The 12,299-nt window shown below is 41.8% G+C and overlaps 1 protein-coding gene across 5 annotated transcripts in view; it reads left to right on the top strand.

Annotated features, from left to right (window-relative positions):
• The window catches only part of MAP4K3 (mitogen-activated protein kinase kinase kinase kinase 3), a 2,472,041-nt gene that overhangs the window by 2,146,613 nt on the left and 313,129 nt on the right, over positions 1–12,299 (top strand). For all 5 annotated transcript variants that reach the window (XM_044057581.1, XM_044057598.1, XM_044057607.1 and 2 more), the window contains 2 exons: positions 3,321–3,381; positions 3,482–3,599. In XM_044057581.1, coding sequence (XP_043913516.1) covers positions 3,321–3,381; positions 3,482–3,599 — 179 coding nt within the window. The remainder of the gene's footprint in view (positions 1–3,320; positions 3,382–3,481; positions 3,600–12,299) is intronic.

A 12,299-nucleotide genomic window follows, 5' to 3' on the forward strand; every position in this document is an offset into this window, starting at 1 on the left:
TTTATTCTTTTTAGTCTTTTGTCATTTGACTTTTTAAATTCCTTGTATGTCTCACTTGTATTAAACACCTCTGATTGCATTTATTTATTCCTCTAAATTACTGGAAGCCATCTTGTGTACATAAGCTGCAACCTGAACTGCCTTTTACTAACAGCTGTAAGGCTCTTCTCCCCCAGTGTTTTTCTTCTCCATTTTTACTTGTTTTTCTCTACTAGTTTCTCCATATTTCTTCTTTGCTGACACCCACACAGTATAGTTACTAACTAGTAACTGAAATTTGCACAGAGTTAATTTTTACTGGCTTTTTTATACCAGTTATTTGTCACACTGGGAAAGCTCTAATCAACCTTTTCAGCGTGAGGCAATTTTGGAATCTGTTTACCATTTTCCTGAGTGTGAACTTGCCTTCCTTTCCCTGTTTGTGGCTAAAATTGTTAAATACCTAATAGCTTCCTTGCCTGAACTGTGAGAATGTTGCATATTGTATTTTCTTTGATTTCTCTGAACTCTCAATGAAGTACTGCTCAAACATATGGTTACAAAAGCTTCCAGTTTTCAGACAAGTTGCCATGTGTTTTTGGAGGTGATACTTTTTTATTATTGTGGATTCATTTTGAATGAATTAGGACTTGCAGTAATGCAAGGAGAGAAGGAAATTGGTGGTTCACTGATTTTTCTGAAATTTGAAAAGCAGTCTTACTTTATGAGAGCTGAATACAAAATACTGAAATGTTAAGGCTTACTTACACTACGCTAAATTCATAATGTGTAAATTGTTGTGGCATTTATATAGTTAAAATGTGAAGTAAGATAGTTTGTCTCATTACCTTGTTGAAATGTGAAGAATAAAAACTTTCTTAATGTTACCTTGTGAGTATGTTACAGTCATCTTACCATGCAGTGGAAATGATCTTATTTTTCTTCTGTTCTGACAGCTGTAGATTGAGTATTCAGGATTGCTTTCATTAAAATAGCTTTTATTTTGATGCCATGTAATATTTTGCTACTGAAGCATTTCAGTAGTGGTCTGAATGAAAAGACACGAACTATGAGGTATTTTCACTTCAAGATCTTTTTATCACTGTGTAGAAGTTAACATGATAAGGCTCCCTGTTTCTAATACTTTGACTTTAAAGAGATATAACACCATCCTACGGTCATTGTCTTTGGGCAGCAATTAGAAGGATGAGATTGTGGAAACAAGGAGAAGAAATGAGATTCCTTAAGCCATCCTGGTAGAGCAGAGGCTAGGTATCCGTCTTTGCTGCTGGCAAACCACGTTTTGGAACTGACTCAGACCAGTGGTAGTTTCATCTGGTAGATGGATAGGACAGAAGTGTCTGATGACCAGCTGTTGTATTTTAGAAGGAAAATGATGGAGAAGACTGCATTTGTGACCTCTGGTGGAGATTAGCACTCTCACAGATTAACACCGGATTTAGGAAGAATGCCTTGGTGTCCTTCACCTGGTGGATGAGTGCATGTGTCATGCTTGTTGATGCTGTTGCGCATCACTCCTCCAGGGGGTAGGGATGTTGACCCACTACTACTACAGGATGGCTTCTGTCACCCTGTCTGCTCTGCCCCATTGGATCTTTGCTCCCTATATGCTATAAGACCTAAGCCACCTCTGTGGTGTAGAGGGATAAAGCTGTGACTACTGTGCAAGTGACTAGAATTCTATTAGTGGCTTAGGTGTCTGTAGTAGCTGGCCAAGGACAATTGGAATGAGCATTCATTGCCAATTAACCTATCCTAAGAGCAGGGAAGTGGTTCTGACTTACCACCCAGGTGACACCAGTTGGGAGTACTACGTGTTGCACTCAGTTGAGCAAGAGCCTACCAAATTTGAGCTTTATGAGTACATTTGCAGTCATAAACTGAGGGGGGAAACAGCAGTAGTAGTGCTCAGAAGAACTGCCAATGGGAGAGTAGGGAAGCGCCCCATCAGTATCAACAAGCTGAATCACTCTCTACCACTCAACTCTTACTAGGTTACAGAGGGCCAATAGGGATTCTTGGATGGGAACAAATGGTCAGTAATTCTCTTACTGACCCCAGGAATGCCAGTCTCCTCTCCCCCTGAAATGAATTGGTTAATTGGGTTCAGGTAGGAGAGACATCAGGTGAGGTCCTGCAGGGAGCTGCGGAGTTAGGAACTTACCTGATGAAGGGATATGTTAAGAATTGTCAGGAAGGACTTTTAGGAATACCTAGGGAAGGCAGATGGGATGTAGGGATAAGGTGAAGGAAGCAGCATGTTAGTTATGGAAAGGGGAGTTGGAAATAAAATGAGTGCCCTTTTACTGGTAGCTGGGATTAGTCTGTGTAATGCTGCTTAGCAATTTGGGAGAATTTTGTCAACCACTGAGATTTTTTGGGCAACGTCTGAGGATTCCCATGTGTTCCTGCCACATAGGTGTACCAGGCATGGCTAACTGGGCGAAGATTCCAGGGCAGATCCAAGACACATTTGAGGAGTTTCAGACCCATGTCATTGTTGAGGGCGGTCTCTCTGTGTCTGCTTGCCTGATAACAGCTGTGGATCTCATAACATGCATTAGAAACTGTTGCTGGAGATAGGAAGCCTGGTCAGTCGTCCTCAGCTCATTAAAATCATGACCCTCAGTAGAGCGAGTGGTTTAGAAAATGCATGAATCTTTGTGTTGGTCTTTAATTCTTCTACAATAATTAAAATGCATTTCATTACTCCTTCATGATGTTCTAGGTATCCGTGCTGTTCACTGTAGTCTGTTTTTTGTATGCATTCTTGATGCAGTTTAGCTACATTCTTTGTCTACACTGCATCTTTTTGTATTAATTTTTCAAAGTCTAGTTTCCTGAAGTTTACGTAGTACTTCAGAATGGCTGGTTGAATAATAACTACTAGTCTGTTTGGAGAGATTCCACAGAAAAGAAGTGGTCTGCATGGTTAGAGTGCTTATCTTTATTAAAAATATATTTCTATGTCATCAGTAAAACTTAAATGGATTACTCCATTTTTTTCTGTTTTGAGCTGGCTCAGGCACTGGTTCTGATTCAGAGTTGTAGATAGCTAAGGTAATAAACTCTTGTGTTCATTAAATTTACAGTCAAATCAAAATAAATGTCAGACTTCATGGCTGTGAATTGACTGCTTGAAAAGTATTAACTCACAAAAAAATTTAATAATTTGGTGTGTTTTGTATGCATTTCTGAAAACTGTTGCATTATAGTATATATAATACTTTCAGAAAAGTAGATGAAATAGTCCCTGTAACAATAATTGTGCATTTCTAAAGTAGAATATGGAACTCACTGCTTCCCTTCATTTCATTTAGCTGTTTCCACGAAGGTGTACGTGGCTGTATGTCATGAATAACTCATTGTTGTCAATATCTGGTAAGTCCGTTTGAAACCTAAAACCAGTAACACAGTTGTATTTTATGTATTTTTTCATTTTAATTTCATATTTTATTGGCAAAACAACTTTTTTTTGTAGGTAAAGCTTCCCAGCTTTATTCACATAGTTTGCCCGGCCTTTTTGAATATGCACGACAAATGCAGAAGTTACCTGTATCTATACCAACACACAAGCTGCCTGACCGAATGCTGCCAAGGTATATAATAATGTTAAATGCAAATTTTTCTCTTTTTAACATGCAGGTAGTAATATGCAACTAGATATGTGCTATTTAAAATGTAAATGTATGTGTTGGTACATTTAGCAAGCTTTTATTCACATTCCCAGGTGTCATACACCAAGAAGATTCTGAGAGTAAGACCCTGAAGTATTTACTTTAGTATATGATAGTGAGGAGTATATGTCAAATGATTGGCCACATTGTCGAACATGATCTCATTGACAATGCAGTCTGTCAACACCACCCCACATGTGGGGGACTGTGCCCCCGCACTAATTATATATACCCTCTCCAAGATCGGACTGCAGTGAGGAGAAGGGCAGATTTCCTGATCCTTACCATAACGTGATCTCAGTCAGAATGGTTTGATGGCCTGCACTGTCGATGAGATGATACATTCGACAGTGTGGCCATTGGATTATGTGAGATAGACCTGATGGTGAGAAATATTTTTAGGTTTGCATCAGTCCCATGTTCTGTTTTATTTAGTTGCAGGGCGGTGGTTTTCTATATTGATTATAGTAAGACTATTGCTCTGAAAATGTGGAGCATAAGGTACCATGCCAGTGGCAAACTATCCTGTTCCCCATAGTTACTTTTTAAGCATTCATTTACCACATTCTTTGGCATTGGAGACTTTTATTGATAAGGCTTCCATTGTGCTACAAGGAAATGCCCTGCCAGCTCATGCATAAGTGAAAACTGGGCAGATCTTTTCACTTTGTGATAGTGAGTAGTTACCCAGGATCAGGACCGACCTTTGGTCAACTGGTACCCTAGGCAAAAGGTCCCGACAGCACCCCCCAACACAACCATGTGCCCCTATCCTAGTCTACCTACACCATCCCGATTACTGAAAAAAGCCCCCTTGCTAGAGTTGTGCTCTAGGCAGCTGCCTAGTTGACCTGTGCCTAAGGCCAGCTATGCCCAGGATGCCTTTGGGAGAAAGTACTCCCCAGCTGTAATTTGTGTAGCATAATGGTTTGGGGACAGTTTGTATGAGTTGTGAATGTGGTGTGTGGAATTGTTGAATGTCATCTCTTAGTGGATGGTATGATAGCTTACTAAATACATCTGAACCCATTGTCAGATAAAGTTCAGTTTATAAAACTGCAGTGTAGTGCACTTGATGACAGTAAACTATAGGTTAAACATTACTTTACTAAATACAGTGGAGTATAAGGAAGAGAAGTCTGTCTAGGTTATATTTGTATAAAAGGTCACACTATATAGAGGGAGAGAGTGGTGGTAAGAGGAGGTAAATGTTGTGGAGCTATGATTTTCTTTTTGTCTGTATTAACAAACTCTTAAGTTCATGAATTCCTTCTGCATCGGAGGCCTTGACACGCCATTTTGTTTAGCACTGTCATTATAGGAGGAGTTAGCTCGTTAATGTTACCTGACTTGACTTGCTTTGCGAGACCTATATGAAGCTTCTGTCCAGTTCTTCCACACTACAGTGAAAAGCAGCCTGGTTTTGCTGTGCTTTTACACTACAGTAAAGAGTGAAGGCAGTTGGCACAGAAGGTTAATGCTGTAAGTTGTAGTTCCTGTAGCACAGGGTTTGATTTCCTCAGGTCTCATTTGCCTCCAGTGTGACCATGAACAAGTCATTTAACCAGACATTGCTCGTGGGTCACCCCCGAAAAGGGAATGGGTATGCAGTGGGCCTCCTGGGTTAACAAATTAGTATTATTATTATCCTACATTCTTTCATAATGAGTTTTCTGTGAACTGCAAAGCAGACTTCTTGTTCTGACTGTTTAGTCACACTGAAATATATGACAGGTTGTTGAGACCTTTGTTTTTTTTTCATGCATTTTTAGTAAGAAGCTTGCCTGTCAAGACGACCAAGAAAAGTGCATTATCTTCTTAGGGTGAGGCCACGATGCATAGGTATGCATCTCCTGTCAAAAGCTCCAGAAGACTACCCAGACCTGTTGACAAAAGAAACTCTAACAGAGTCCGTCTAAGAGAGAAAGTATAAAAAGTTCAAGACGAGGAAATGCCATTCTTAATTTCTTCACCATAACACAGCCTTGTACTCACAAGCACTGTCTTTATTATTACTTCAGGGAGTCATCCACAACAAGGATGGGTCCCATTCCCAGTGAGAAAATTCTGCTCCTCCATCACATTGCATGTCTGCTGTACCCCATCATCTAATGGAATGGCTTTGATGACAGTGATTTCCCTTCCATTGTCATGAGTCTGTTTTTTCTGTATGTATACTAATCAAAGATGGCGTACCTCCCTGCCACTGACACAATAATAGTAAGGAGTTCAGCAAACTGTCAGCGTTAATATCTTCCTCATGGACACCAGTTAATTATCGGTGAAGCAAACTGTCAGCGTTAATATCTTCCTCATGGACACCAGTTAATTATCGGTGATTGCATCTTGTCAGGTCACCTGTCTCCTTTCATCAAGGGCACATCAGTCGTCAGTCACCACCTACGGTCATAAAGTCTTTTACCTGGTTGTCTGAGGTGCTTGTAAAAAAAAAGTTGAGAGTCCATATTTAAGAAGCTCACACCAAAGAGGAGGACTTTATAGAGATAATTTTCCCAATAGTCTGTTTTGACTGTCCTGACTACTTTGCCATTCCTTATGTTCTGAGGTGACACCATACTTTGCCATTCCTTATGTTCTGAGGTGACACCGCCACTCAACAGGATGTTCTTTGACTTATTTCAAATCATTGGAAAAGTAATGGGATTTTACATGCATGTTGATTACGTGACTAGTTGTTACCTGAGTTGGTTCCTTAGTAGAACCATTTTTTGCCTCATAAGAGGTTTTCGTTTTTGTCAAGACATCTGTCTGCTATTTTGACAATTTTCAAAGCTGTCCAGGGGGTAGAGAATAGACCATGGCACCCTGCTGTGGTGTTTTTAGGCATGGCTTCTTGGATGATGCATCAGTATGAGAAGACTTTCCTCCACTCAAAGCTCCCTTCAGTGCGGCTATCTCCTCACTAAAGAAGGCTCTGTCCTACTACCAGGTGCTCCCTCTTTGTCTGGGTAAAGAATTTAATCAATAATTAAACAGCAACTACCCTAAACAGAACACTATTCCCTGCTAACCTGAGAAGACCTTTCCTCCACTCAAAGCTTCCTTCAGTGCGGCTATCTCCTCACTAAAGAAGGCTCTGTGTATGTAGTCTAGCACTACATTTTTTGCCAGCTCTTATTGCTTGATTGATTAACTTGTGCATGCTCCAACTTGCCTCAGCGTGATAGCAGCCGACTGTAGCCCGCTTGCACACCTTGGCCCAATTCTACCTAATCTCTCCTATTGCCTATCTAACTCTATTTAAGTAGTATTCCTTCCCCATTGCCATTCTCTCTTGTCGCCACGAGGTGGCACTACACACCCTAAATATGTACTTCTTCTAAGTAATCTTCGCTCCCACTGGCTAATACTGAAGTCAAACCCTTTACTCTCTGTTCTCCATCCTGTATTCTTCTCTGACATACTTCACTATCTTTTTTTCTCCTATCCTTAACACTTTCTCTCTCTACACTTTAAGATAGCTCTGTATCTCAACACTTACCCCTCAGCGGTAGCCTTTTTACTGCTACTGATTGTTTTTCTCTCTAGCTCTTCCACCCTCCGGCTCTACCTGCTCTGTTCGCCCTGCGGGCTCACATAGTTCCCCTACCCTACCCCCAGTTCCCAACCAGCCACACTTGTTTAACCACTCCCATCTCTCATACAGCCCAGTCAACTCTCTTTGTAAATCCCCTCCCCCACAAAAAGTCTTAAAAAGGCTATCCTCTCTCACTGAGTCTCTGATACACCCATAAACTGTAACCCAGCAATCTAAACTAAGTTCTAACTAAATTATACCCCTCCATCCATATTTAACAACCACTATGTCCCTCAAAACTCAATCCATCCTTATACAAATACTCATGCTAACAACCCTCTCCTATCTAAACTACCTAACCCACCCTACAAATTTAAAATACAACACCTAGTTCCATACCACTGCATCTATTCTCAACAACGACACACAGGACTCCATCTATATATCCCATTGTCTTCCCCTCAACACCTACATGCTCTTCCCCTATAGAGTCCTAACCACAAATACAACTATAAACCATTTCAGCCATATACCTACAAAAATTTCTCACTGCATCAGCCATTGCTACCTCGGACAATACCTCTCCCAAACTTATATCTCTATCCTTCTCTCTGGAGACATCCACCCTAATCCTGGCCCCTCTTCCTGTCTACATCCAACTCCTCTACCTCATTCCTCTCAGCCAACTGGTAAATCCCTTCACTTTGCTGCGCTTAATGCTCAAAGCTTTTCCAATAAAATCAAAGCTTACAAGCCTGGCTTCTATATAATCAACCAGGTATTCTCTCAATCTCAGAAACCAGGCTTAAGCCTCACATAAAAGATTCTGAGCTGCTTCCACCCAACTACCATCTACTAAGAAATGACAGAACTTCTAGAAAAGGTGGTAGGGTTGCAATGTTATACTCTGCCTCCCTCCTTGTCACTCCCCACACCAAACCCTCCCTAGTTTCGGGAAAGCAGAATTGATACCAGCACTATTACACCTAAACAAGCATAAACTCATATTTGTCCTCTCCCTCTATATCCCCCCTGATGATGACATCTCAACCCTTGAAGACATTCTATCTTGGGTCTCCTCCAATATCACTCATGAAACCATAATCCTGGCTGATGCTAACATAAACTGGGATACAATCTTAGCTCCCACAAACTCACTTAATATTAACTTATATAATTTCACCCATTTAATCAATCTCACCACCAGACCCACAAAAAACTTTACCAATGGAAGTATCTTAGACTGGATCTTAGTATCCCATCCTCACAATTTCTCTGACAGTGGCATTCTTCCAAACCCACTAGCTGACCACTTCCCCGCATTCTCTCATCTTCCCTCTCCTGTCCAACTTACTCACTCCTGTATTACCACTCGCTGCCTAAAAAACTTCGACCCAGGCACTTTCACATATACACTAAAAGCCACAAACTGGAACCCCCTAAAGACCCTTCCACTGGACAAGGCTCTTAACTACTTTAACACCACCTTTCTAAACCTACTAAACTCACTTGCTCCACTAAAAACTAAGCGGAGCAAGAGTAATCCAGTCCCATGGCTAACTAAAAACACTCTAGCTACTGTGCGACTCCGTGACAGAACCTGGGCACGTTATAAAAAAAATAAAACCATCACCATCCTCACCGAATATAAAAGCCTACATAACAAAGTCAAAAAACTCATCGCTACTGATCACAGATCATACTTTACCACCCTCCAAACTAACTACAGTACCAATCCCAAACTTTTCTGGAAAGAAACCTCATCTCTCCTCAGCCCAGGCAAATCTGAAAACCCATGTCCAATGCATCTGATATGGACTTATCTATGAAAAAGAAGTTAAATTGGATTGCTATCATCAATAAACTGATGTCAACCTTTACTAACAACTCAGCAACTCATCCCCATCCTACCTCTCCCTCCCTAAACACCCCAGCTCCGCAACCCTCACCTTTTACTATCAATCCCATTTCCATTTGTACCATCAAAAAACTTATCCTTAAAATAAAACCAGGCTCAAATGCCCCCCGATGAAATCCTCTCCTAATTTTTAAAAACAGCATCTGAAGCAATTGCCCTCCCAATTAGCATACTTATCAGTCATTCCATCTCGGAGAGTCCGGTCCCCCAACCCTGGAAGAAAGCTTTAATTATACCTCTCCATAAAGGCGGTAACAGTAATGACATTCAAAGCTTTCAGACAATCGCTATTCTCTCCCCTATTTCTAAATTACTTGAAAAGTGTGTACACAAACAACTTCTACCCTATCTTATTAATAACCAACTTCTAACCCCCCACACAACATGGTTTTTGACCAGGCCATAGTACCCCCACAACCCTCCTCTCCTTCCTTGAAACAATCAATAAAGCCCGTGACTCCGGTCACTTCGTATCCTCTCTTCTCCTAGACCTCTCCAAGGCATTCAATACCATTACCCATACCCTACTCCTCACCATGACCCATGCGTTGGCTACTATCAAGCCATTTGCCAGACAGAAGTCAAGAATGGCGCCTCCTTCCTTATTCCTGTTGCCCAACCCATGTGGACCTAGGCAGCCCTCATATCCTATACTGTCTGTCCCGATACATGTAGTCAAGTCACCCATTAACACCAGTTCATCTTGTCCTGCTTTATCTAGTAGATCCTGCGACTGCTGTCTGAATGCACTCGCTTCCTATCATAGCCCTACTGTGGGGCATATGCTGACATTATGAATACTGCCCTATCATTACACTGGAGTCCGACTGCCATGAGTCTGTCACAAATTCTGATGACATCCCTCAGTGTCTTCTGTAGTCTCTCTCTCAACACAATTCACACACCATTTCTAGCCCATCCTTCTCTTGAGTAGTAGACTCAGGATCCCAAGCTAAGTAGCTTTGCTGCGCTGTCCTTCCATATTGTCTTCTGGATAAATAGAATGTCCAGCCTCCTCCTTACCATCATGTTCATGTTTGGCAGGTTGGTTAGTCCAGCTTTTTCTCAACAGAGTTATCCTAGTAAACAAGCTGGGCAGCTGCGGCCAGTAGCTTATTAACCCAGGTCTTTTTGTGGTGGGCACACACTGTCCATTAGAGGCACATACACCCCTCTCACTATTAGCATGGGTCCCAGGCTTAGGTATGACTTGGTTCGGTCCTCAACCCACTTATCACCAAAAAATGCCCATGCCCATTTTGGCAACGTTAGTCAAAACAATCAAATCACCTAGAGCCATATTTTACACCGGCGAGTGGTTAGCCCTACCACGATACACAGCCTGTGATCCATGTTCTCCTTTCATGATAATACTGTGTACAACAGCAGATGCCCAAAGCAGTTGGTTTATACAACTATTCTCCCTATAGGGCAGCATATAGAGTCTGTGCTGCTGCCCACAGCTCTATTCATTTTGGTGAGCTTGAAATAGAAACACTCAGCATGTCTTTTTCAGAGGTGGAAGGAACCCATTTGGGTGCCATATCCAACTTTAATGTTGATTAGGATTTGCTTTCTTTTGCTTCCTTTAAAGTGTGCAGAAAGTTTCGTTGTGCTCTCTGTCTTTGCATTCTCCAGTAAGAGAACCATTTCCCCTGGGGATTTATATCTCATTCTGGATTCAGTTTTTTTCGGCCATTGGCATTAGCAGATGTGAAGTTTTTAGCTTCACTCTGTTCTAGTAATTGTGACTTCAGCCAGAAGGATCTGTGAGTTACAGGCCTTGTATGTCAACCTTCTGTACCTGGTTTTCCTTTGTGAAAGGGTTTGTTTGGCGTAAACAATGCATTGGTACTTAAAGGTTGCTACTGAGTCTAACCATAGTCAGTCTGTTGAACTTCCAGTATTCTGTAAGAAATATTGTAACCAAGGGGAGTAGTAGTTCATAGGTAGGTACTAGGTTATTGGCCCTAGGGCCTGTGTAAGCCTAGCCCAAAAGGTACCCTGGCTTTCACCACCCAAGAAAATTATTTTCCTGTGCCCCTGTCGAGCAGAGCCACAGAAGTGATCCCCGGGGGTGAATTTCCTATTTCCCATCCAATCATCAAGATTTTTCTTGAAGAGTGTTAATGAGGAGCTTTGTTTGTTATAGATAGGCAGTTTGTTCCAGGGTATGGAAAGCCTCTGGGACAGGAATCTAGCCCTCCAGCATGTTCTGTTTATTGTGGTGACAAGGTTTAGGTCCCTAGACTGTGTAGCTCAGGGGAGTTGGGATTTCTTTAAGTTGCGCATGTCCAACAACTCTGGGTTTGACTTAGCTTTGTATGTTAGGCAGAGATTGCCTCTGAGTAGGTGATATGCAATGGAGTAAAGCTGAAGTTTTTTGAGACTGTCTGCGTAGGGCATCTGTTTGAGGCTGGTAATCCTCTTTTTGAGGTATTTCTGCAGCCTTTCCAGTTGTTGGAGATGTCTTGGGAGGTACATACCAAAAGGGGCGTTGTACTCTATAATGGGTCTAATGAGTGACGAGTAGAGGGGAGCAAAGACCTCTTTTTTTCCTGGATGAGAAACCTTTTGTGATGAGGTGTGCCATGTAGAAGGATTTCCTGACTACTGTGGTGATGTGTTTATCAAAGGAGAGACTACTGTCCACCTGTGTCCCAAGGTCCCTTATCATACTTTCGGTGTTTAAGTAGACTACTACCTATGTGGTAGTTCATGGGTACAGAGTTTTTACCAAAGGGGATGACAGTCACATTTTGGCATTGAGCTTGAGGCCATGGCTTTGTCACCAGGCATCTGTCTCAGCGAGGCCCTTTTGTAGGATGTCTACATCGTTAGGAGCTTTGATTATGACTCTTAATTAGCCAGAGACATTCAGTGTTAGCCTGTACTTCAGAGAAGTAGATACCAAACAGGAGAGGACCCAGGACTGAACCCTGTGATACTCCACTGGTCTGAAGTCGGATTTGGAGTCTGCTGCTTTCACAGTGTGGGTTCTGTCAGTGAGCCAGTTGGTAACCCATCTTGTGACATAGGGATTTATACCTAGTTTAGTGAGTTTATGTATAATTCCAGAGTGGGGGATGGTCTCAAAAGCCTTGGCGAGATCTAGACAGGCTGTGTGAACCACCTTACCCTCGTCTATGGCTTTGGTGACTGCTTC

Source organism: Protopterus annectens, chromosome 1.part2 (assembly GCF_019279795.1).
Source record: "Protopterus annectens isolate FY-2018-M chromosome 1.part2, PAN1.0, whole genome shotgun sequence".
Taxonomy (NCBI): Eukaryota; Metazoa; Chordata; order Ceratodontiformes; family Protopteridae; genus Protopterus; species Protopterus annectens.